The sequence below is a fragment of the Ranitomeya imitator genome, chromosome 5 (assembly GCF_032444005.1).
Source record: "Ranitomeya imitator isolate aRanImi1 chromosome 5, aRanImi1.pri, whole genome shotgun sequence".
In the NCBI taxonomy this organism is placed as follows: domain Eukaryota; kingdom Metazoa; phylum Chordata; class Amphibia; order Anura; family Dendrobatidae; genus Ranitomeya; species Ranitomeya imitator.
This window is the reverse complement of record NC_091286.1, coordinates 643,324,806-643,352,226: the sequence shown is the minus strand read 5'-3', so window position 1 is coordinate 643,352,226 and position 27,421 is coordinate 643,324,806. Positions and strand designations below refer to the sequence as shown.

General features: G+C 48.1%; 1 protein-coding gene across 1 annotated transcript in view; it reads left to right on the top strand.

Annotated features, from left to right (window-relative positions):
* WDR35 (WD repeat domain 35) overlaps positions 1-27,421 on the top strand; it is a 176,478-nt gene that overhangs the window by 12,823 nt on the left and 136,234 nt on the right. The window contains exons 6-9 of the mRNA XM_069728136.1: positions 3,300-3,433; positions 3,527-3,692; positions 18,378-18,523; positions 19,016-19,141. Coding sequence (XP_069584237.1) covers positions 3,300-3,433; positions 3,527-3,692; positions 18,378-18,523; positions 19,016-19,141 — 572 coding nt within the window. The remainder of the gene's footprint in view (positions 1-3,299; positions 3,434-3,526; positions 3,693-18,377; positions 18,524-19,015; positions 19,142-27,421) is intronic.

Here is a 27,421-nt window from a genome sequence, read left to right as displayed (position 1 = left end):
CATTATGGCAGTGTTACTCAGTAATGACATGTACCAACCACCTAACATTATACAGACCAAGTGCCCCCATTATGGCAGTGTTACTCAGTAATGACATGTACCAATCACCTAACATTATACAGACCAAGTGCCCCATCATGGCAGTGTTACTCAGTAATGACATGTACCAATCACCTAACATTGTACAGACCAAGTGCCCCCATTATGGCAGTGTTACTCAGTAATGACACGTACCAATCACCTAACATTGTACAGACCAAGTGCCCCCATTATGGCAGTGTTACTCAGTAATGACACGTACCAATCACCTAACATTGTACAGACCAAGTGCCCCATTATGGCAGTGTTACTCAGTAATGACACGTACCAACCACCTAACATTATACAGACCAAGTGCCCCCATTATGGCAGTGTTACTCCGTAATGACATGTACCAATCACCTAACATTGTTCAGACCAAGTGCCCCCATCATGGCAGTGTTACTCAGTAATGACATGTACCAGCCACCTAACATTGTACAGACCAAGTGCCCCCATTATGGCAGTGTTACTCCGTAATGACACGTACCAACCACCTAACATTATACAGACCAAGTGCCCCCATTATGGCAGTGTTACTCAGTAATGACATGTACCAACCACCTAACATTGTACAGACCAAGTGCCCCCATCATGGCAGTGTTACTCAGTAATGACACGTACCAACCACCTAACATTGTACAGACCAAGTGCCCCCATCATGGCAGTGTTACTCAGTAATGACACGTACCAATCACCTAACATTATACAGACCAAGTGCCCCCATTATGGCAGTGTTACTCAGTAATGACACGTACCAACCACCTAACATTATACAGACCAAGTGCCCCCATTATGGCAGTGTTACTCAGTAATGACATGTACCAACCACCTAACATTGTACAGACCAAGTGCCCCCATTATGGCAGTGTTACTCAGTAATGACACGTACCAACCACCTAACATTGTACACACCAAGTGCCCCCATTATGGCAGTGTTACTCAGTAATGACATGTACCAACTACCTAACATTGTACAGACCAAGTGCCCCCATTATGGCAGTGTTACTCAGTAATGACATGTACCAACCACCTTACATTATACAGACCAAGTGCCCCCATTATGGCAGTGTTACTCAGTAATGACACGTACCAACCACCTAACATTGTACAGACCAAGTGCCCCCATTATGGCAGTGTTACTCAGTAATGACATGTACCAACCACCTAACATTATACAGACCAAGTGCCCCCATTATGGCAGTGTTACTCAGTAATGACATATACCAACCACCTAACATTGTACAGACCAAGTGCCCCCATTATGGCAGTGTTACTCAGTAATGACATGTACCAACCACCTAACATTATACAGACCAAGTGCCCCCATTATGGCAGTGTTACTCAGTAATGACACGTACCAACCACCTAACATTGTACACACCAAGTGCCCCCATTATGGCAGTGTTACTCAGTAATGACATGTACCAACTACCTAACATTGTACAGACCAAGTGCCCCCATTATGGCAGTGTTACTCAGTAATGACATGTACCAGCCACCTAACATTGTACAGAACAAGTGCCCCCATCATGGCAGTGTTACTCAGTAATGACATGTACCAACCACCTTACATTATACAGACCAAGTGCCCCCATTATGGCAGTGTTACTCAGTAATGACATGTACCAATCACCTAACATTGTACAGACCAAGTGCCCCCATTATGGCAGTGTTACTCAGTAATGACACGTACCAATCACCTAACATTATACAGACCAAGTGCCCCCATTATGGCAGTGTTACTCAGTAATGACATGTACCAACTACCTAACATTGTACAGACCAAGTGCCCCCATTATGGCAGTGTTACTCAGTAATGACATGTACCAGCCACCTAACATTGTACAGAACAAGTGCCCCCATCATGGCAGTGTTACTCAGTAATGACATGTACCAACCACCTTACATTATACAGACCAAGTGCCCCCATTATGGCAGTGTTACTCAGTAATGACACGTACCAATCACCTAACATTGTACAGAACAAGTGCCCCCATCATGGCAGTGTTACTCAGTAATGACATGTACCAACCACCTTACATTATACAGACCAAGTGCCCCCATTATGGCAGTGTTACTCAGTAATGACACGTACCAACCACCTAACATTATACAGACCAAGTGCCCCATCATGGCAGTGTTACTCAGTAATGACACGTACCAACCACCTAACATTGTACAGACCAAGTGCCCCCATTATGGCAGTGTTACTCAGTAATGACACGTACCAACCACCTAACATTATACAGACCAAGTGCCCCCATTATGGCAGTGTTACTCAGTAATGACATGTACCAACCACCTAACATTATACAGACCAAGTGCCCCCATTATGGCAGTGTTACTCAGTAATGACACGTACCAACCACCTAACATTATACAGACCAAGTGCCCCCATTATGGCAGTGTTACTCAGTAATGACATGTACCAACCACCTAACATTATACAGACCAAGTGCCCCCATCATGGCAGTGTTACTCAGTAATGACACGTACCAACCACCTAACATTGTACAGACCAAGTGCCCCCATTATGGCAGTGTTACTCAGTAATGACACGTACCAACCACCTAACATTGTACAGAACAAGTGCCCCCATCATGGCAGTGTTACTCAGTAATGACATGTACCAACCACCTTACATTATACAGACCAAGTGCCCCCATTATGGCAGTGTTACTCAGTAATGACACGTACCAACCACCTAACATTATACAGACCAAGTGCCCCATCATGGCAGTGTTACTCAGTAATGACACGTACCAACCACCTAACATTGTACAGACCAAGTGCCCCCATTATGGCAGTGTTACTCAGTAATGACACGTACCAACCACCTAACATTATACAGACCAAGTGCCCCCATTATGGCAGTGTTACTCAGTAATGACACGTACCAACCACCTAACATTGTACAGACCAAGTGCCCCCATTATGGCAGTGTTACTCAGTAATGACACGTACCAACCACCTAACATTGTACAGACCAAGTGCCCCCATTATGGCAGTGTTACTCAGTAATGACATGTACCAACCACCTAACATTGTACAGACCAAGTGCCCCATCATGGCAGTGTTACTCAGTAATGACATGTACCAATCACCTAACATTGTACAGACCAAGTGCCCCATCATGGCAGTGTTACTCAGTAATGACATCACCCAGTCTTATGATATCTATTTTTTTAATATTTATTTTTATCCTCAATATTATCCAGGTAATCGTATTTGGGGCAAAGAATTGAAGGGCATACAGCTGTGCCATGTTGCTTGGTCGCCAGACAGCAAGATTCTTCTTTTCGGCATGGCAAATGGCGAAATCCACCTTTACGACAACCAAGGCAATTTCATAGTAAGTGCTGGTAAATTCTTCACTTCTGTTTGCTGGGTCCATCATTGCTCTTGATCAGGGTTGACCTCACTGTCATGGATTGTCCTTCTGTAGGTAAAAATGGTGCTGAGCTGTTTGGTCAATGTGACGGGTCCCCTGAGTATCGCTGGCATGCATTGGTATCCGGGCAGTAAAGGTTACGTGGAGCCAGATTGTCCCTGCCTTGCTATATGTTTTGATAACGGGCGGTGCCAGATCATGAGACACGAGAACGATGAGAGTAAGTGTTTTTTTTTTTTCTTTTTACTAAAGGGCAATCTATAAGGCCTCATTCAGACGGCCATTTTTAATGTATGTGTTCTTCTACCCATTGTAGCCTATGGGGCTGTTCACATGTCCGTATTTTTTTCTGGGATCATGCATTTGCTATGAAAAAGAGGGATTTTTGGTACTCACCATAAAATCTCTTTCTTGGAGCCTTCACTGGGGGACACAGGTAACCATGGGTGTATGCTGCTGTCGCTAGGAGGCTGACACTATGCAAAAAAGGAAAATAGCTCCTTCTCCGCAGTATACACCCACCGACAGGCACAAAGTTAGTGTTAGAGCAGTAGGAGAAACAACCAAAACACTCAACATATGTACCAATCCAACAACAAAGGCACAAAGACCAAATAATGGTACAACATATGTACCAATCCAACAACGAAGTCACAAAGACCAAATAATGGTACAACATATGTACCAATCCAACAACGAAGTCACAAAGACCAAATAATGGTACAACATATGTACCAATCCAACAACGAAGTCACAAAGACCAAATAATGGTACAACATATGTACCAATCCAACAACAAAGGCACAAAGACCAAATAATAGTACAGCATATGTACCAATCCAACAGCGAAGACACATAGACCAAATAATGGTACAACATATTTACCAATCCAACAGCGAAGGCACAAAGACCAAATAATAGTACAACATATGTACCAATCCAACAGCGAAGACACATAGACCAAATAATGGTACAACATATTTACCAATCCAACAGCGAAGGCACAAAGACCAAATAATAGTACAACATATGTACCAATCCAACAACAAAGGCACAAAGACCAAATAATAGTACAACATATGTACCAATCCAACAGCGAAGACACATAGACCAAATAATGGTACAGCATATTTACCAATCCAACAGCGAAGGCAAAAAGACCAAATAATAGTACAACATGTGTACCAATCCAACAGCGAAGACACATAGACCAAATAATGGTACAACATATGTACCAATCCAACAACAAAGGCACAAAGACCAAATAATGGTACAACATATGTACCAATCCAACAACAAAGGCACAAAGACCAAATAATGGTACAACATATGTACCAATCCAGCAGCGAAGACACATAGACCAAATAATGGTACAATATATGTACCAATCCAACAACAAAGGCACAAAGACCAAATAATGGTACAATATATGTACCAATCCAACAACGAAGGCACATATACCAAATAATGGTATAAACAGTTAGGGAGGGTGCTGTGTCCCCCAATGAAGGCTCCAAGACAGAGATTTTACGATGAGTACCAAAAATCCCTCTTTCTTTATCGATTCATTTTGGGACACAGGTAACCATGGGATGTCCCAAAGCAGTCCCTAGGGTGGGAAACAGGAAGATTCAAGGAATAAATGGACTCATGTCAGCCGGAGCAAAACCGCCGCCTGCAGCACCTTCCTTCCCAGACCGGGCTCAGATGAGGCATGGGTATGAACCCCGTAAAAACTCGCAGAGGAGTGCAAAGATGACCAGGTTGCGGCCTTACAATCTGGAAAGCCAAATCCTGATAACGAACAGCCTAGGAGGCACCTACCGCCAAGTGGAGTGATCCTTCACTCCCGGAAGAGCCTTATCCTCCGGAAGAGGCTGTTTGTTCTGAACATGGAATGCCTCCATGGCAATAGTGAACTGAGAAGCTAGGAACCATTAAGAAAACCCTCAGATGACGAACAGGGCATCAGATTGACGAAAGGGAGCAGTCCTTGAAAGGTAGACTTGGATAGTTGTGACGGGATCCAGCTTGTAGAGGGACTTCAGGAGATGGACTGGAGAGACACAGAAGGAAGGACAATGTCTTCATTAATGAGCAATGGCAAGACCACCTTGGGTAGAAAGAAAGGAACAGGCTTGAGAACTGCCTTGTCCTGATATAGAATCAGGAGCAGGGAACGGCAGGACAATGCCACTAACTCAAAAACTCTCCTGATGGACGTAATTTAACTAAGATGACAACTGTTCAAGACAGGAGAAAAAACGTGATTTCTCCTACGCCTCATTGGGGGACACAGGACCATGGGTGTTATGCTGCTGCCACTAGGAGGACACTAAGTTAACACATAAAGAATAGCTCCTCCCCTGCAGTATACACCCTCCTGCTGGCTCCAAGTGAACCAGTTCTTGCTTAGTGTCTGTAGGAGGCACTTGGGTCGGCTTTAAGACCCCACCATTTTTATTTTTATTCTATTTTTCCCTTAATGGAGCGAATGGGGGGCGACGGATCCTTTCTAGGTTCCGATCTCCCCCGAATCATCAACAGGCAAGTACGTGGAGCGTTCCTGCCGTATCCTTTCCTGCAACGTTGGATGCCAGCCCTGAGCTCACCTTATGGACGACGGTTCCTTCGCGTTCTGATCTCCCCCCTCCATCGCAGGCGACCACATGGAGTAGCCCGCCATCTACCTCTCCTGGAGCCAAGTGCATAGCCAGACATAAATGTGTATGGCATCCGTGCAGCCCCCCTCTGCATCACCACTGATGTAGCGGATGACGCAAGGCGGCAGAAGCTCTCCACCTCCTCCCTGACTATGGCGACGGTGGATTGAGCACCGGCCAACCGCATCTACCGTAAGTACACTGCGGGGGCCGAGGCACTGGGGGGTCCTGTTCTCCAGGGTATGGGAGGTCCGCACCTTAAAGCCCGGGTCCGTGGGTGGTCCACAGTGCGGCAATTCATTCAGGGAGTGTGGCTTAAGAATGGCGCTAATAGCGGTCGCGGCGCTGCAGGCCGCAACCGCAGGTTTAACATTTAGCCCTCGGCTTTTCTCCTTCATACAAGCTGGAGTTTTGGCCATGCCCACCAGCAGTTACCGCCGCCCACTCTTTCTGGCGCTTCTCGTTCCATGAGAAGCGCTCTCACTATCCTGATCTCTGTGGCCATCTTGGTACACCCACAGGGCTAATGCTGCAGCGCTGCTCCAGCCTTTTGAATCACAGCCTTCAGGACTAGCGATTCCTGTGCATAACTCCCGTGGCATCACACTGCGGACCTCCAGTGGGGACTCAAGACACAGGACCTGGGTAAGCTCCAGAAACATAGCTTAACCCTTCCCCTGTTAGTAAGTGCTCTCCTCAAGGCTATGCTATGCCTCAATCAAAGCCTCACAAAAAGTCTGGGAAAACCCACACTATGTTCTTTGCGGCATGTACCGCTCGTAAGGTGTCATTACCCCGGGGTCACAATACTGCATTATGCACAGCTTGTGAACCGGTGACTGCTCAGGAACCACATGTTTCTGATACCGAACCCAGTGAGCCTAGTCCCCCTGAGTGGGCTACCTCCCTATTCCCGGTCTATGGCATCCCTGGCAAAAGCGTTAGAATCGTTCCGAGACCCTTCCTCTAACCAGGGCACTATTTCGGACGACGCTTCCGATGATCAGAACCCCTTGTACTCCAGGGGTCGTACCTTGCCAAGGAGCTCTCGCTCTTCCAGGAACAGGACTCATGCCATATCCTCAGACCATTACCGGGATTCGGGTTCTGAGAGCTCCATTCTTTCTCCCCTTCCATTGGGGCTAGAAGAGAACATGTTTCAGAGGACAGTTCTGATACGTCCCTAGATCAGGAATTTCATCACGATCAGGAGACTCTCGACTCTCTCAGTGAGTCAGTGAATAAGGCTTTGAAGCTTGAGGAGGAACCTTTATCTAAAACGGATCATGCCATGTCCTTTAAGAGGACCAAGCGAGCTCACAGAGTTTTAGCCACTCATTTAGAATTTAAGGAAATCGTTGATTCTCACAAGATCCGACCAGATAAACGATTCGCAGGGCAGAAGCCCATGGGGTCAAAATATTCCTTTGCCCAGGATCCAAGAAAAGATTGGTCGCAGTCTCCCCCGATCGTGCCTGACTACTAAATCTGTATTATCCTCCTCGGTGGGCGCCTCTATTAAAAAACCCAACCGATGGTCAGATCGACAATATAGCGCGTTCAGCCTTTGAAGCCTCAGCAGCCGCACTCTTCCCATCTTTTGCCGCTACGTGGGTGGCTAAGGCTATGACCCACTGGGCTGAGGTCTTGTCTTCAGCGGTGCTGGATACCAATCTTCCCCCCGGGATACCAGACTTCGCTACTCAGATAGCCAGAGTTGAAGATTTCGTAGTGACCGCGTCCCTGGATGCCGCTAACTGCGCTTCTCAAGCAGCAGCAAACGCCATCACCATCTGGAGGTCCTTATGGCTCAGGGACTGGCGTGCGGATTCTGTTTCCAAAAAAGTCATTGACTTCTCTACCATATCAGAGCAGTCGCCTTTTTTGGAGAAAAGCTCGACCAATTGATTTCCGACGCCACTGGAGAAAAGAGTAAATTTCTTCCACAACCACAGGCTCGGTCCCAATTTTTTCGTTACAACTCAAACTGGTCCTCTACTTCCATGTCTCCCGGTTCCGGCCGGGCACAACGTGAAGACAGAGGTTCCCATGCCTCTTATACACCTTTCCCTTGATGGAGAGGCAGGCCTAGGCAGTCGGGATCCAGAGGCTCCAGAACGGGCAGATCTTCCACACAATGTCTCCCTGTGGTATCTGGGGGACACCCTCAAAGTAGGCGGCTGCCTGCTTTCCTTCAGTGCCGCGTGGCTCTCGGTCGTTCACGACGAGTGGATCCGCGACTTAGCGTTCTCCGGATACAAGATAGACTTCTTATCTCGTCCTCCCAGGGCAAAAGCTTCAGAGTTCTTCCAAGCTATATGCTCTCTGAGTAAAGACGGAGTTATTATTCCGGTCCTTCAAACCTCTTCATGGTTCCAAAGAAGAACGATACAGTACAGCCCATACTGGACCTAAAACTTCTGAACACGTTCGTCAGGGTGCGACGGTTCCGGATGGAATCGCTTTGTTCTGTCATCGCCTCCATGGGAAAAGGCGAGTTCCTGGCGTCATCCAGGACGCGTACCTCCACATTCCTATTTTACCTTCTCACTAAAGGTTTCTTCACTTCGCATTTCAGGAACAACACTTCCAATTTGTTGCTCTGCCCTTCGGCCTCGCCATCGCCCCCAGGGTACTCACAAAGGTCATGGCGGCTGTCGTGGCCATACTCCACTCCCGAGGAGTGGTGGTGCTACCGTATCTAGACGGTATCCTCATCATTCTCCACTGAGTTAGAAGATAAACTTCAAAAATTCTTCCCCAGTACCGGCTCAGCGAATTTCCTTTCTAGGAACGATACTGGACTCTTCCCAGGCGTTGGTGCTTCTTCCCCCGGAAAAGATCTCAGCTTTTTAGCGGGAAGCTCGGAAGCTCTCTCAACCTCGCTCTCACACTCTGCACTTCAGTATGAGAGTCCTCGGCAGGATGGTAGCAGCCTTGGAGGCGGTTCCATTTGCCCAAATACACCTCCGTCCCTTACAGCATGCCCTCCTGGCTGTTTGGGACAGGAACCAGTTCTCCCTCGACCGTCGTTTCTTCTTTCCCCAGCGAGCCAGGCAGTTTCTCAGGTGGTGGACATTAAAGTCCTCCCTGAATCAAGGGAAGTTTTTTTTCTTCCAGTACATTGGCCAGTTGTGACAACAGATGCCAGTCTTCTACGCTGGGGAGCGGTATTCTTACATCACACTGCTCAGGACCGCCGGTCACTTCAGGAATCATGCCTTCCGATCAACGTCTTAGAAATTCAGGCAATCAGGTTTGCTCTTCTCCAATTCCATCCCTTCCTGGCGGGTCGTCCCATCAGGATGCAGTCCGACAATGCCACTACAGTGGCATACATCAACCGACAAGGGGGAACCTGCAGCATGGCAGCCATGAATGAGGTAGTCTACATTCTCCGTTGGGCCGAGGAAAACCGCTCAATGATTTCTGCGGTTCACAATCGGGAGTGAACAATTGGGAGGCAGATTTCCTCAGTCGTCAAAGCCTCGACTCCGGGGAGTGGTCTCTCCTCTGGAGATTTTCCACCAGATCTGCTGTTGTTTGGGCTCCCCCAACGTGGATCTGATGGCCTCACGGCTAAATTCCAAGGTTCCCGACTTCATAGCTCGGTCCCACGATCCAGCAGCAATCGGGGCAGATGCACTCGTACTCCCGTGGCATCATTTTCGGCTTCCGTACATATTTTCCCCGCTACCCTTTCTGCCGAGAGTCATCAAGAAGATCAGAGCGGAGGGAGTACCGGTAATCCTGATTGCGCCACATTGGCGCGCCGGGCGTGGTACACGGAACTAGTTCAACTGGTTGCCAATGTTCCCTGGCAATTACCGAATCGCGCAGACCTCCTTTCACAAGGCCCCATTTACCACCAGAACTCCGAGGCCCTGTGTTTGACGACATTGCCGTTGAGTCCTGGGTTCCAACCCAGTCAAGTTTCTCTCTGGAGGTCATCTCTACCATGATCAGCACTAGAAAGCCTACGTCTATGCGCATTTATCATCGTTCTTGGAAAACCTTCTTTTCCTGGCGCAACGACCGGGGACGTTCTCCTCTTGAATTTTTCCATTCCTTCCATCCTCAAATTTTTACAAACGGGTTTGGACTTAGGTCTCGCCCTTAGTTCTCTCAAGGGGCAGATTTCAGCCCTGTCCGTTCTGTTCCAACTCTGGATTGCTAATAGATTACAAGTGAAGACATTCCTTCAGGGAGTCTACCATAGGGTGCCGCCCTATAAGATGCCGTTGGAACCATGGCACCTTAATCTGGTCCTCGGAGTCTTGCAAGAAGCTCTTTTCGAACCTCTACACAAGGTTTCCCTATCTTTTCTTTCAAGGAAGGTTGCCTTCCTGGTTGCAGTCATGTCCATTAGACGAGTCTCAGGGCTGGCGGCTCTGTCTTGTCAAGTTTCTGTTCCTGAATTTTCATCAGGATAAGGTCGTTTTGTGAACATCCCCGTCCTTTTTGCCAAAAGTTGTCTCATCCTTTCATCTCAATCAGGAGATTGTCTTACCGTCTCTCTGTCCGGCACCAGTACATCGCATCGAGAAGGCCCTCCACACACTGGATATAGAGAGAGCAATCAAGAGATACGTCTCGCGGACGGCGTCCTTCCGCAGGATGGATGCCCTGTTTGTGCTCCAGGAAGGGCCAAGGAAGGGGTTTCCCGCTTCCAAGGCGACAATAGCAAAATGGATTCGTTCAGCTATTCAGGAGTCCTACCGAGTCAGAGGTCATTCTGTCCCAGCAGGGATTAAGGCTCGTTCTAATCGGTCAGTGGGTGGGTCTTGGGCCATCCGGCACTAAGCGTCGGCGGCACAAGTTTGCAGAGCTTCGACCTGGTCCAGTCTGCATACGTTTACAAAACATTGCCATATTCATTCTCAGGCCTCGACAGATGCGACCGTCGGCAGATGAATTTTGCAGGCGTCTGTGCCGCATCTGTAACCTGTGGGTACAAGGAGCAATTACAGTTGATTGTTCCCCAACCACGGACTGCTTTAGGAAGTCCCATGGTCCTGTCCCCCCCAATGAGGCGTAGGAGAAACAGGGATTTTTGTGTACCCACCGTAAAATCCTTTTCTCCGAGCCAATCATTGGGGGACACAGCACCCACCCTTTTAGCCTAACACCTTTGCTTTTCTGTGTTGCATTGGTTTTGACATAGTTCATCCTGGCTAAATGTTAAGCTCCTACTGCTTTGTTACCGAACTGGTTCACTTGGAGCCAGCAGGAGGGTGTATACTGCAGGGGAAGAGCTATTCTTTCTGTATTACTTAGTGTCCTCCTAGTGGTAGCAGCATAACACCCCATGGTCCTGTGTCCCCAATGATTGGCTCGGAGAAAAGGATTTTACAGTGAGTACACAAAAATCGCTGTGTCTTGAATGGGCTCAACAGGAGCGTGCTGCAGCGCGCCAAAGACAAGGTTAAAAACCCATGGATCTATAGGAAGACGATAAGGAGGTACCAGGTGGGCGACTCCTTGAAGAAAGGTCCTTTACCTGGGAATGAGAAGCCTGACTTCGTTGGAAAAGAATTGACAGAAACGACAGAGCCAAGTCAAGACCCGCTTGTGGAAAACCAAGAATGAAAGGAAGAGAAAAAAGGACATAGGGACCAAACTCTTGTCCACACTCCTTCGGAAGAAGGCCTATCAGTATTTGTAGTTGATATGCAAGGATGCTGGTTTCCTGGCCCCAATAATGGTCTGAATGACCAGATGGAAAAAAAACAGCCTCCCTCAGGACTACATTCTCAACGGCCATGCTGTTAAACTTCAAGACTATTATTATTATTATTATTATTATTTATTATTATAGCGCCATTTATTCCATGGCGCTTTACATGTAAGGAGGGGTATACATAATAACAACAGGTACAATAATCTTGAACAATACAAGTCACAACTGGTACAGGAGGAGAGAGGACCCTGCCCGCGAGGGCTCACAATCTACAAGGGATGGGTGAGGATACAGTAGGTAGGGTAGAGCTGGCCGTGCAGCGGTTTGGTCGATCGGTGGTTACACTATAAACTCTGGTGGAAGAGGGAACCTTGAGAGAGAGAATCTGGACGGCCTGGAAGCTTCCAAGAGGCGTCCATGAACATGTTCACCGGGCCCTTCTTGGCCAGTCCGGAGCTATCAGGATTATAGGGATCCCTTCTTCCTTTATCCCTTTCATGACACTCAGACAAGGGGAGAGACGGAAAAAGATAAGGCAGTTGGAATTGTGACCACGAGAATACTAGAGCATCTCAAGAGGTGGCTAGCAGATCCCGGGACCTGGCTACGAACCAAGGAACCTCGTGGTTTATCCGAGACGCCATGAGGATGATGTCTGAGGAGCCCCATTTCTCTGGATGAAGACTGCGGGGCTGAGAAATCACCCTCCTGAAGCGAGACCCTGATGGCTCAGAAAATCGGCTGCCCGACTTTCTACCCTCGGAAAGTACACGGCTGACGTGGTGGAAATGTGATGTTCTGCCCATTGCAGAATCCTTGTTACCTCTATCATAACTTGTTTATGTAAGCCTCGGCCGTGGCGTTGTCCGACTGTATGCAGACTGGCTGGCTTGGAAAGAGAGAATGCCAGTGGCGAAGAGCAAAGAAAAAATTGCCCTGATTTCCAGGAGATTGATGGGGAGAGAGGCCTCTTAGGCATTCCAGTGGCCCTGGGCTGTGTGACGAAGAAAAAAGCGGCTCCCCAAATGAGAAGACTGGCGTAGGTGATGATGACTTGCCACCAGAGAGGAAGGAAGAACTTCCTTCATAGGACTGATGCCGACAGCGTCACCAAGTGAGGGACTGCTCACCCTGAGAGGTAGAAGCACGGGATCATCCAGGGAGACGACCAGATAGCCAGCTGAAGAGGATGGGCATGGAACCGGGCAAAAGGAACAGCTTCCATGGCAACAATCCCTTTCCCCTAGAACTCTCATGCAGGACCGTAGGAAGAGAGAAGCTGGATGCTTTAGAGTACGGATCCCCAGGCAGAGGGATGAAAAACCTCTCCTTTGGAAAGAAAACACGGGCTTGGGTGGTGTCGAACCTTATGCCTAGAAACACCAGATGCTCAGCAAAGGTGAGGGAGAACTTCTCTCTGTTATAATCTAGCAGAGATGGACCAGAGTATCCAGAGTAAACTGAAGACTCTGGTTGCAGTCTCTGCTGTACGGCTCCTTGATCAAAAGTTCGTCCAAGTAGGGAAATATGAAAAAAACCCTGGAGAGATGGGTGTCCATGACCGCTGCCATGACGTCACTAGTCTGGGAGCAGAGGCCAGGTGGAAAGGAAGGGCCGTGAACTGATAAAGACCCTCCTGGATCGCACACCATAGGAACCACTGATGCTAAACACAAACAGGAATGTGAAGAATTCTCCCGAGTCCATGGAAGTGATAACCGAACGTAGGGACTCGGTCCTGAAAAGACAGAACCGGATGTGACAGGTAAACCGCTCGAGGTCCAAAAACGTAGGGATTGGGCCGTCCTCCTTCGTGACTATGAAAAGAATAGAGCAGAACCACGGAAAACGTACGTTTCTGGGGACGGGATCGATCATTCCTGTGCGTGGTAGGGAAAGGATGGCCTGAAGAACTCCTGTGGCCTGCGACGTATTTCTTGGTGGGCGAAACAGAAGGAAACTTCTACCTGGGGGAGAAGAAAAGTCGGTTTTGTAGCCGGAAGTCGCTATCTCTCTCGAGATTGAAATAACCTTTTCCTATTAAAAGGACATTTAGACTTTGACCGGGAAAGCGGGGTGCTTTTCCCGCCATTGGCATCCGAAATTATTTGATCCAGCTTGGATCCAAGAAAGTCTAGAGCCTTGGAGTGTATAGCAACAATGTTACTGGTAGCCGTGGCGGAACAATCAGCCTCATCAAAAGGGAGAGGTCATGAGATATTTGCCGGCATGCGCAATCTGACATGCCAGATCCGGCATCCCACCCGGAGAAGCTGCCGCTAGAATACCCTGAGTAATCATTCTTGCCCTGGCAGACATGGATTTTGACACCCAGGCGTAGGCAAATATGGGACAGAGAGAGGCGCCAGCTGCTTCAAAGGCTGACTTAGCAAAGGATTCAATCAGTCTATCTGTAGAATCCATAAACGATGCACTGATCGGTAGGGACAAGGCTGTCTTGGAAGACAGGCGAGAAACCAGCGGATCCACATTAGGGATTCTGCTCATTTATCAAGAAGGTCTGGGATAAAGGATTAGAGGATGTGTAGCCTCTTCCTACCTGGGAAGCGCTTTTCCCTGAGATTAGGGAAAACTGCGGGAAGGGCATTTTACCCCTTAGAAAGCAACGGAGTGCTCCTGAGCAGGTGCGTCGTCCTTCCTTAGGTTCAGAATTTTGATAATTTGCCAAGATGAGGTTATTGTTATTATTATTTATTGTTATAGCGCCATTTATTCCATGGCGCTTTACATGTGAGGAGGGGTATACATAATAAAAACAAGTACAATAATCTTAAACAATACAAGTCATAACTGGTACAGGAGGAGAGAGGACCCTGCCCGCGAAGGATCACAATCTACAAGGGATGGGTGAGAATACAGTAGGTGAGGATAGAGCTGGTCATGCAGCGGTTTGGTCGATCGGTGGTTACTGCAGGTTGTAGGCTTGTCAGAAGAGGTGGGTCTTCAGGTTCTAAGGCTATTGAGCATATCTTCCATCTTTCGTGTCTGGTCCGTATCGGACTCAGACTGGGAATCCATATCCAACCCCAAAAACCGCCTCCGAGGAGGGGACATGGAATGAGGAATGCATCCAGGAGAAATTAGAGGGACCCGCAGCTTCCTTTGATTTGTACCCAATTTGTCCCTGTGAAGGTCGCGGTCAGGTGCGTGCGAATCACTGTGAGAGGTGTTCGGAGCACTGGTGGCAGAAAACAAACGTGGAGGTCGCTCCAGGACCTGGACCAGGGACTACGAGACTTTAGTCAGATTGGAGACCGAATGTGATATGGCAACAGCCCACTCTGGAGGGAGGGGAGTGCTCTCATACCGGACGTTAGAGGGTTTCTCTGAATGCCACTTTTCTTTAACAGATGGCACAGGCGTCACGGATTATAGGGACAGGAATGTGCCTCCCTGAGATTGGGCATAAGTAATAGACTAGGGCTACAGCTGGGGAGAGCTAAGCCCTTGTGAAGAGAGAAAATAACCAGTCTGGGCTGGTCCTACCTGATAACAGACGGCGCTGTCACTGCTCAGGCTGCAGTGTCCCCCAGATCCAGTGCAGGTTAGTGATGGACGCCTGTTGTGCCCTTTAGACCATGGTGACTGCACGATTCTTCATACGCTTTTGAATCTTCACACACTTTGCAAGCAGAGATACACTATGTCCCCCCTGCAGGGGGCGTCTCGGGAGAGGGAAAACACACTCTCTTATTAGGCCAGGAGACGGGGCCTCAGCGTACGGCGGGCCCTAAATAGCCAAAAGTCCAGCAAGGGGGTGTGGCTAAGCAGATGGCAATCGCTTATTGGCCGGGGCCCGGTAAACAGGTGTGGCTACACAGAGTCCGGGAGAAGGCCCAAAGCCGGGGGATAAATTAATAGAGGACATGCAATTATGCGATGCCTCAGCACCTGCAATGACAGGACCGGAAAATGGCGTTAAATAAGGTCCTAGTCCAGTATGAGAATTGGCCACGTCTGACGGTATCCGGGAGTAGGGGCCCTCCTATTGGCTGTGCCGCCGGAGAAGTGCACCGGGCAGTAATTATACGCGCTTAATGTGGGGGCGTTAACGAAGCACTAGCATGAAGGAAAAGATGGCCGCTGTCATTCAGAGACGCCATATTCTGTGCGCAGTTCTGTCACGGGTAAACAGTGAGGCAGGCGGGTAGCTGCCGGGGACAGAAAAAAGGGACATACCTGTAAAAGGTGAGTCCCGAATCCCTCTTCACTGAGGAGGATCACATCAGGAGCCCTCAGGGTGGGTGAGGGTCACTGGAAACTGGGATCCTCCTTCCCGCACCGTCCCCAGACGGTGCAGAAGACTGCATCAACCCCTTACAAGAAGGGGGGAGGTCACCGCTGGTGACTACTGTCTTCCTCTCAGCCCTCTCCGAGGAGAGGGGTGAGGAGGGGAAAAGGCAAGGACTGGCCACCAGTACCCACCCTGAAACACCCATAAAGGTGACAGGGGATAAAGTACAGCCTGCGGGTCCGAGAGTGGGCGATGTGGGTGACACCACACTGCTCTCTCGGTCGCATAAGTGTGGGAAAACAGGGTGAGACATTACACCCTGTTACCCTGAAGCTGAAGAACCTGAAAGATGAAGGAAAAAGATTAATAAAACACAACAGGTGACCTGAAAAGGAAAAGAAGGATTTGGTATCAGATCCAGGTCCGCCTCCTACAGACACTAAGCTTAAAGGGAACCTGTCACCCCGTTTTTTCAGATTGAGATATAAATACTGTTAAATAGGGCCTGCGCTGTGCGTTACTATAGTGTATGTAGTGTACCCTGATTCCCCACCTACGCTGCGCAATACATTACCAAAGTCGCCGTTTTCGCCTGTCAATCAGGCTGGTCAGGTCGGGTGGGCGTGTTCACAGCGCTGTTTCTTCCTCAGCTTTACGTTGGTGGCGTAGTGGTGTCCGCATGTTGAGGTGACTAATCCACTGTGGGCACGTGAACAAGGAGCGCGCGATCTGCGCTATCACCCTCTGTCATCGGTGGGGGCGGCCATCTTCCTGGGGCCGCGCGTGCGCAGATGTAGTGCTCTGCTGCACGGGGCTTCAGGAAAATGGCCGCGGGATGCCGCGCGTGCGCACAAGAGATCGCGGCGGCCATTTTCCCAAAGCCGAGTTTGCATCTCGGCTTTGGGAAAATGGCCGCCGCGATCTCTTGTGCGCACGCGCGGCATCCCGCGGCCATTTTCCTGAAGCCCCGTGCAGCAGAGCACTACATCTGCGCACGCGCGGCCCCAGGAAGATGGCCGCCCCCACCGACGAAAGAGATGACAGGGGGTGATAGCGCAGATCGCGCGCTCCTTGTTCACGTGCCCACAGTGGATTAGTCACCTCAACATGCGGACACCACTACGCCACCAACGTAAAGCTGAGGAAGAAACAGCGCTGTGAACACGCCCACCCGACCTGACCAGCCTGATTGACAGGCGAAAACGGCGACTTTGGTAATGTATTGCGCAGCGTAGGTGGGGAATCAGGGTACACTACATACACTATAGTAACGCACAGCGCAGGCCCTATTTAACAGTATTTATATCTCAATCTGAAAAAACGGGGTGACAGGTTCCCTTTAAACTGAGGTACTTCCTGCCTGTCGGTGGGTGTATACTATTTTTCCTTTTTTGCATAGTGTCAGCCTCCTAGCGACAGCAGCATACAGCCATGGTTACCTGTGTCCCCCAATGAAGCGATAATGAAAAAGTCTTATCAGTCTGTGAAAATCATGTTCAGCACACGGATGTTATCGGTGCACAATGTGTGTGCTTTCCGTATGCTGTCCTTACCATTGTACGTAATATATGTGAAAAGCTTGGAAATATATTTATTTTTCCATGCGTGAAAATCATTTAATTTTCCAGGGGAGCATGCATGGCCTATAAGTCTCCACACTCTGGCATGTCAGGCCTGGCTTGTCACTCTACACAAGAAAAAAGTTACCCCTTAGATCAGAATCACTGATGAAACATTGAGGCTGTGTGCACACGTTGCTGATTTTTTGCGTTTTTTCGCTATAAAACCGCAAAAAAAAAGCATACATTATGCATCCCATCATTTAGAATGAATTCCGCAATTTTTGTGCACATGATGCGTTTTTTTCCGCGAAAAAAACGCATTGCGGTAAAAAACGCAGCATGTTCATTAATTTTACGGATTTTTTGCGGATTTCCCACTATATCATTGCATTGGGAAATCTGCGGAAAAATCCGCAAAAAAAACGTATGCGGATTTCTTGCAGAAAATGTCCTGTTTTGCTCAGGAAATTTCGGCAAGAAATCCTGAACGTGTGCACACAGCCTGATGGTACAAAACTGACTAACGGACCAAGCACCGATGACTACTGGATAATTTTTTTGGCATTTGTGAATAAACGTGTGTCTGAATGAGGCCCAACGCTTAGGCCGGGGCTACATGTGGATGATGTATGGTGGATGGCGTTGGCAGTCTCATGTTTGTATTTGGAATAGTTGCAGCTTTAATGCTTTCAGAAATAACAGTCACGTAACTGGAAACTACGTAATGCTTCCTCTGATTTTCCAGACCCGGTTTTGGTTGACACGGGCATGAATGTGGTCAGCATCCAGTGGAATCACTGTGGCAGCGTGCTGGCTGTGGCCGGATCCCAGAGGACAAGCAATCAAGATAAAGACATCAATATCATCCAGTTCTACACCCCATTCGGAGAGGTATTTGATCACATTTGTATCAAGGCATAAGGATAGCGAACGTCTAAATGGGACTACAGGCATTAACCCTTTCCTGCCATAGACCATTTTCTTTTTTGCACTTTTAGTGCGGTGAACTATTGAAACCCCACGTTTCTGACATAGATTTTGTTTTTACGAAGCTCATTTTGTGATAAAAACTTGCATAGTTTAAAAAAAAAATGTATTTACGTAGTGAAAATCTAATACAAATCTTGGTTTGTGTCACCATTTTCTGAGACCCCTCACTTTTTTATTTTCCCTGTTGATGGGGCTTGTTTTTTTGCGCACCGAGCTGTCATTTTTATTGATTCCCAGGTAGATGTGATGCTTTGATAGTTTTTTTTTTTTGCTTGCCTATTGCTTTTCTAACAACTTAAATTCGGTTCTTAGCATAGAGATGATCTCACATACAGTGTATGCCCGTCTGCCTTCTCTGCTCCATTACTATTAATGATCTGTCTGTCTCTGAAGCACCTGCGCACCTTGAAGGTTCCTGGGAAACAGATGTCTGCCGTGTCGTGGGAAGGTGGAGGTCTGAGAATTGGGCTGGCGGTGGATTCATTCATTTACTTTGCAAACATCAGGCCTGACTACAAGGTAAAACATGCAGCAAATTGCAAGTGTGTTAGGGAGAGAGTGTCATCAGAAAATGACGTACGGGTTTTTATAGTGAGGCGATGCTCACATGCAGCGTTTTTTTGTTTTTCCTGACTGAATTTGAGAACTGCAGCGTTATTTAAAATTCGTCGCGTCAATTCTTTCAGCTTTTTTGCAGCGTTTTTTCACCCATAGAAAGCAATGAGAAAGTGAAAAATGCCGCAACCCACAACAAATGTTTTTGGTAAATAAAATTAACTTTATTATACAGGCGTGCTTTGTATACAGTACATGTAATCCACACCCACGAAAACACAGCAAAAAAAGCCAAAAAATAGAATGTTTTGAATGCAGCGTTTTTAGTGCCAAGAGAGCAGATTTTGGCTACAGAAAAAAATGTCTGTAAACATGGCCTAAATAGAGACATAAATGCACACGACGAGAACATACAGTGCTTACAAGTAGTAGTCAACCCCCTGCAGATTTAGCAGGTTTAATAAGATGCAAATAAGTTAGAGCCTTCAAACTTCAAACAAGAGCAGGATTTATTAACAGATGCATAAATCTTACAAACCAAAAAGTTTTGTTGCTCAGTTAAATTTTTATAAATTTTAAACATAAAAGTGTGGGTCAATTATTATTCAACCCCTAGGTTTAATATTTTGTGGAATAACCTTTGTTTGCAATTACAGCTAATAATTGTCTTTTATAAGACCTGATCAGGCCGGCACAGGTCTCTGGAGTTATCTTGGCCCACTCCTCCATGCAGATCTTCTCCAAGTTATCTAGGTTCTTTGGGTGTCTCATGTGGACTTTAATCTTGAGCTCCTTCCACAAGTTTTCAATTGGGTTAAGTACAGGAGACTGACTAGGCCACTGCAACACCTTGATTTTTTGCCTCTTGAACCAGGCCTTGGTTTTCTTGGCTGTGTGCTTTGGGTCGTTGTCTTGTTGGAAGATGAAATGATGACCCATCTTAAGATCCTTGATGGAGGAGCGGAGGTTCTTGGCCAAAATCTCCAGGTAGGCCGTGCTATCCATCTTCCCATGGATGCGGACCAGATGGCCAGGCCCCTTGGCTGAGAAACAGCCCCACAGCATGATGCTGCCACCACCATGCTTGACTGTAGGGATGGTATTCTTGGGGTCATATGCAGTGCCATCCAGTCTCCAAACGTCACGTGTGTGGTTGGCACCAAAGATCTCGATCTTGGTCTCATCAGACCAGAGAACCTTGAACCAATCAGTCTCAGAGTCCTCCAAGTGATCATGAGCAAACTGTAGACGAGCCTTGACATGACGCTTTGAAAGTAAAGGTACCTTACGGGCTCGTCTGGAACGGAGACCATTGCGGTGGAGTACGTTACTTATGGTATTGACTGAAAACAATGTCCCCACTGCCATGAGATCTTCCCGGAGCTCCTTGCTTGTTGTCCTTGGGTTAGCCTTGACTCTTCGGACAAGCCTGGCCTCGGCACGGGAGGAAACTTTCAAAGGCTGTCCAGGCCGTGGAAGTTTAACAGTAGTTCCATAAGCCTTCCACTTCCGGATGATGCTCCCAACAGTGGAGACAGGTAGGCCCAACTCCTTGGAAAGGGTTTTGTACCCCTTGCCAGCCTTGTGACCCTCCACGATCTTGTCTCTGATGGCCTTGGAATGCTCCTTTGTCTTTCCCATGTTGACCATGTATGAGTGCGGTTCACAAGTTTGGGGAGGGTCTTAAATAGTCAGAAAAGGCTGGAAAAAGAGATAATTAATCCAAACATGTGAAGCTCATTGTTTTTTGTGCCTCAACTACTTCTTAATACTTTAGGGGAACCAAACAGAATTCTGGTGGGTTGAGGGGTTGAATAATAAATGACCCTCTGAAAAGACTTTTCACAATTTAAAAAAAAAAAATAAACAAAGAAATAACATTCTTTTTTGCTGCAGTGCATTTCACACTTCCAGGCTAATCTACAGTCCAAATGTCACAATGCCAAGTTAATTCCAAATGTGTTAACCTGCTAAATCTGCAGGGGGTTGAATACTACTTGTAGGCACTGTAGTTTTGGCTCTGTACAATTCAGTAGTATAGTGTGTACAATATTGGTCTCCAGTGTAGAAGGATATAGGAGAACAAGAGCGGGTGCAGAGAAAGAGCAATGGTTCTTCTCCGTGCCATTGGGGTGGCAATCATCCTTCATCTTGACTTTCTTTTTGTGAAGGCTCTTTCCAGATATGAGAATCTGTCCAATTTCCAAATAATGTTGAATTCATTGGACCTTTTCAGTTGGCTCTTCCACTGACAGAAGTCTACATCATCTCTCCTGGAATTTCTGGGCATGATCTTCAACACTTGGGTGGGTCGGGTCTTTATTCGCTCCGACAAGCTATCCTTTCTTTGAGTCGGAGTGCCTCATTTGTAGATGGAAACTTCATCTGTTTTTGCATAAAAGTTCTGGGTAATATGGTCTCAGTCTTTGAAGCTGTCACTTTTCCCATTTTCACACCCATGCTCAACAGCATTCTATTGTGTCTGTATGTATCAAGTCAGTGGACATTTTGGATCATGGCATGTGTCTCGCTGTTTGAGTCTACAGAGACCTTCTTTGATGATCCTGCTTTCCTCCCCAATGGCAAATGGTGATGACCGATGAAAACCTGTCAGGCTGAGGAGCAGAGTTAACCATCTCACTGGCAGATCAACTTTCTGAATCTGAGTGCCAATTTTCCTGCCTCTCTACAACATATCCTCTCTTCCAGGTTCAAGTGCAGACAGACAAATCAACACTGTGGCCTGTCTGATCCTTCAGGGGTGCACCAGGAGCCCATCTGCCGTGAAGGCAGATGCCAGGATTATTTCTCTATCGCCTCATTGGGGGACACAGGAAACCATGGGTGTATGCTGCTGCCACTAGGAGGCTCCTCTGCAGTGTACACCCCACCGACAGGAAGCAGGATATTCAGTTTAGCTTAGTGTCAGTAGGAGGTGGACACGGGTCTTTCATTAGACCCTTATCTACCTCAATGTGTGTCGTTTTCTTTCAGGTTTTCCGGAAGGGATACAGGGTGAACAGTCACACCTGTAGTCCCACAAGGGGAGTATGAGTACGGCGTGTACTGCCACCCCGTATCCTCATAGATCCTCCAGCTGGACCAAGAGCCTAGCACAGAAGCGTGCTCAGAAGTCCGGTCCTGGCTCCGTCCCCCACCCACTCGCCCACCAGAGCCTGTCAGTTGGAGGTGACGAGGACATCCATCAGCTCCTGGACGTCTCATTCCCCTCAGGTTAGTAACTGCGTGGGATGTTTAGGTGAGTATTTTCCCCTCCCATTCCCAGATCACTCGCAGTGTGGGGGAGAAGAGGTCCCTTTGGAATTGCACGATTTTTACCTTTATTTTTATGAGGGGTCCCAGTGCCAGCCACACGGGCAGAATCTCTTCGCGCGGCGGCCTTTCAGGCCTCGCTCCCTCCTAGCTGCAGAAAGCTAGGGATGCTGGATCTGTCTCCTCCTTCGGCGGCCGCAGTGCTCTCCCTGCGCCCGCACCACTCGGCGGCTGCGGTGCGTCCTGTGTCTGCGCGGCGGCCTTGGCAGGCTTCCGCGCTGCTTAGTCCCTGCGGCTCACTGCTCCGGCGCCGCGGTTCTCTTTTCCGGCGGCGCCGGCCCCTAATTTAGGTCCCGGCTTCGGCCGGGGCCTACTTCCGGTGCCGCGACTCTGCCACTTCCGGTTTGCTCGGGCGGGAGAAAAGCCTTCTCCCCGCATTCTCCGCCCACCGGCGCCATCTTGGTGCTCCCCTACAGGCAGTTTACTCTGTCCCCATTTCTGTACAGAGCGGCTAGCTCCGCCCACTACTCCCAGCCGCCCCATTCGGCCTGGGATCACCGCTATTGTGCTGGGGAGCGTTCTCCTCCGGACCCAGTGGCTGTTCGCGCCCCCCCCCCCCCCCCCCCTCTGATCTGCGTGCTGGTCCTTTCCAACCAGTGCGTTCTGCACCGGCCGAGTTCCCCGCCTCCATCTTCATGCTGGTGCTTTGGATCTGTGTCCTGTTACCTGTCACAGTTACAACCTTGGAGCAGACTGCAGGACACTACACCTGCTTTGAGTAGAGCTGCTTAGCAGTTTGGCCCTCCTCTCTGCATCTCTCATATTCCCCTAACCTTCTGGCATTCCTTAGTAGGTATGCTTACCATGCCTAATCCTATAGGAGGGTGTTCTCGTCCTCCTTTCATGCAAGCCGGTCACTGGTGTATTTATATTCTATAACCGTGCAGACCCGTGCAGCCACTGGCGTAATGCAGTCACTGGTGTAATACGTAATAGTACTCTAAAGCAGTCAATGGTATATCAGTACTCTAGACCCATGCAGTCACCGGAGTAATGTGTTACAGTTTTCTGGAGCCGCGCAATCATTGGCGTAGTAGCTCTCTAGATCCGTCACTGGCATAGTAGTACTAAAGCCGTGCAGTCTCCGGTGTAATAAGTGCCCTAGAGCCGTGCATTTACCATCGGGGTTTGGCAGTATGCCCCACGCTGCCGTAATCTGTGCCACGGTCCGCCCCTCACCCTCCACAGGAAGATGGACCAGTATAAAGCCTGCCATATGGCGTTCTCTTCATAGAGGTTTCAGTTGCACATTTTCTCTTCGCCACGACAGCACCCACTGAGAGAGGGGATCCGCCCCTAGGAACAGGAAACCCTACGGAGAGATAAAAGGGGCGGTCCCCCTCGCTCCCACAGTTTTGGTTTCCTGTTCCTACGGGAAGATCCACGGAGAAGAGGATTCCCAGCCTGGACGCCGCTTGCGCAGTTTACCTGTGAGGACGGCAAGGGCTCCAGGACTGGATGCAGCGTCGGGGGTGCTGATTCAGTTTTCCCCCCTCTGCTGGCAGACGTCGCGAGACCGGGTCGTGGGGGCCGGTTCGCGGCAGATGTCCGGCGGTCTGCGGGGCAAGCAATAGGTAGTAGCGTCGCGCCGTCCTCGGCGGACGCCTGTGCGGTGTGGAGCCCAGTGCATGCCCCCGGAAGTGCTGGTAAGCTTCCGGGGTGCAGAGGAGTGAGACGATGCCGGCGCTGAAGCCGGTAACAGCGCCGGAGTATCCAATATGGCCGCGACCCGGAAGTGGTTAGCACTTCCGGGTTCAACAGGAAGAACATGGCGGCCCCCATGTGAAAAGGACGCCGGCGCTGCATCCCGGCGTCCAGAATGGATTCTGCAAGAGAGCCTGCGGTACCTTCTCTAGAGGTTACCACCGTCACCCCTCGCAGCCATGCCAGCAGCAGCAGCCGCTCTAGGCAGAGCGGATCGTCCAAAAGGAAGCCACCTACATCTGTGTCTCCTCCTCAGCCGGTACCTGATCGGTCAGCTTCTGGGTGAGTTTGCATCTACCCCACTAGTCTGATTATTGTCCCTCTCCCTTTATAATAGGCAAAAAGGAAGGAAAAAGCAAAACACAAGCAGTGTGCGTTATGTATCCAGCCCCTTCCGGATAGTTACACTAAAAGGCTATGTGATTCATGTATAAAATCAACGTTACGTGAGGAAGCCTCAGTTAAATCAGAGGATATAAGGGCCATGATTAGGGAAGAATTACGAGCCCTACAAAGCGTTGACAGAGAGCCACGTATTAAGGAGAAAAGAGGATACGTTTCACCTGTATCCGATCAGCCATCTGAGTTAGAGGAAGCAAACTCAGATAGATCGCAGCAGGAGATATCCTCAGATGAGGATCAGGATACGTGCTTCCCCACAGATAGCATTGACAATCTGGTGAGATCAGTTTGCAATACCATGGGCATAGAAGATCTTAAAGTCCCTAAAACACAGCAAGACATTATGTTTGCTGGCCTATCCGAAAAGAAGAGACCCTCTTTTCCGGTAATAACGGCAGTAAAAAGTTTGATCAAAAAAGAGTGGGAAAGCCAGGGGCAGAGGTGGTTACCACCATCCTCAAAGAGACGCTACCCCTTTAATGATGAAGAATTCACAACATGGTCAAAAGCCCCAAAAGTAGATGCAGCTGTGGCGTCTACATCAAAGAAATCCTTACTGCCTGTAGAGGATTCAGGCTTGTTACAAGATCCTCTAGATTGCAAAGCCGATTCGCTCCTTAAAAGAGCATGGGAGACTTCTGCAGGGGCCTTTAAACCGGCAATCTCAGCCACATGCACCGCAAGATCCATGCTTGTTTGGCTGAGTGACTTGGAAGGAGGTCTCTCTCGAGAGAAATTATTGTCCTCTATACCCCTAATTAGAGGTGCCACAGCCTTTCTAGCGGACTCGTCTGCCGACTCTATCCGCCTGGCAGCCAAGTCGGCAGGATTAACCAATGCAGCACGTAGGGCCCTATGGCTTAAGGGCTGGAAAGGTGACCCTCAGACCAAGTCTAAGTTATGCAGCCTCCCATGTCAGGGTGAGTACCTGTTTGGTACCAAACTGGATGAGATCTTAACTAAAGCAGGGGAAAGGAAGAAAGGCTTTCCAAATAGTAATAATTACGTTCCATTTTATAGGAGAGCGTTCCGAAAGCCCGCATTTAATAAAAGGAAGGAGTTTAAGAACCAGGATCGCTGGGCCACAAGAGACACAAAACAAAAGGGTGCGTTCTTTGGGAAGCGCCCTTTCAAGTTTGAAGAAAAACCCCGTTAGGACAGATCTACCTGTGGGAGGCAGATTGTCCTCCTTCGCTAATGAATGGCGGGCCATAACAGCAAATATTTGGGCAAATAACCTTATTGCCTCTGGGTTACAATTAAAATTTTCCCGAGTCCCTCCGGACTCATTTCTATTGACTTCATTAAAGTCTCAGTTACAACAGGAGGCATTGGAGCAGGAGGTAATAAATCTCCTAGCTAAGGGAGTCTTGGTGGAGGTTCCATTCCTACAGGAGGGAAAGGGATTCTATTCCCCGTTATTTTTGATTCCAAAACCAGATGGAACATTCAGAACTATTATTAATCTTAAAAAATTAAACATCTACCTAGAAAATCAAACCTTTAAGATGGAATCTATCCGGTCCACCATTAAACTCCTGTTTCCCTATTGCTTTATGACAGTTCTCGACCTTAAAGATGCGTATTACCATCTACCTATTTATGCAGAGCATCAACAATATCTACGGGTAGCGATTGTATTGAATGGGTGTGTCCGACACTTTCAGTATACTGCAATGCCTTTTGGGCTATCTATAGCCCCAAGAGTATTCACTAAACTAATGGCGGAGGTAATGTCATATCTAAGACTAAAAGACACTCTCGTAATTCCCTACTTAGATGACATCTTAGTAGTAGGAAATTCTCCTTCGCAATGTCAACAACGGTTGTGTGATATGATAGCATCTCTGCAAAGATTGGGTTGGATAATAAACTGGGAAAAATCTAGACTTATCCCAACAACTCGGCAAATTTTCCTGGGGATTATATTAGATTCTACAAGCCAGAAATGTTTCCTTCCGGAAAATAAACAGATAACGGTCAGGAATAAAGTTCAGTCGGTAATAGATAAACCCCTAATTTCTTTGAGAGAAGGCATGTCCCTTCTTGGCTCCTTTACGTCATGTATTTCAGCGGTTCCATGGGCCCAATTTCACTCGAGGCATTTACAGTATGCAATTTTACATGAAGAAGAAAAATCTCATGGTCATTTAAATATTAAAATTTCCCTTTCTAATAATGTAATCCAATCTCTGATATGGTGGCTAGATCCAAAAAACCTGGTCAGTGGAGTCCCCTGGGTAGTTAAACCCTCAAATATAATATATACTGATTCCAGTCCTACTGGCTGGGGCGCACATTTAAAAGACCATTTAGTCCAAGGATTATGGTCAGTCACGGAGTCAGACGACTCTTCTAATATAAGAGAGCTAAAAGCTATCTATCATGCTCTATGTGAATTCCTTCCGCAGCTACACGGGACACATACCAGACAACATGACATCAGTCGCCTTTATCAATCATCAAGGAGGAACAAGATCAGGAACACTCATGTCTATAACCGAAGACATTCTAACCATAGCCGAAGAACATCTTCTGTCCCTGTCAGCGCTACATGTCAGAGGAGTGGACAACTCAAGAGCAGACTTCCTCAGTCGTCATACCATCCACCAAGGAGAGTGGGTCCTAAATCATCAAATTTTCAAAATGATAACTATGAAATGGGGTACACCCGAGATAGATCTCTTCGCCACAAGACAAAACCGACAACTAAAAAGATTCGCTTCAATGTTTCGGGCCGACAATCCCGACATTCTCGATGCCCTTCAGACTCCTTGGACATTTCAGAAAGCATACGCTTTTCCT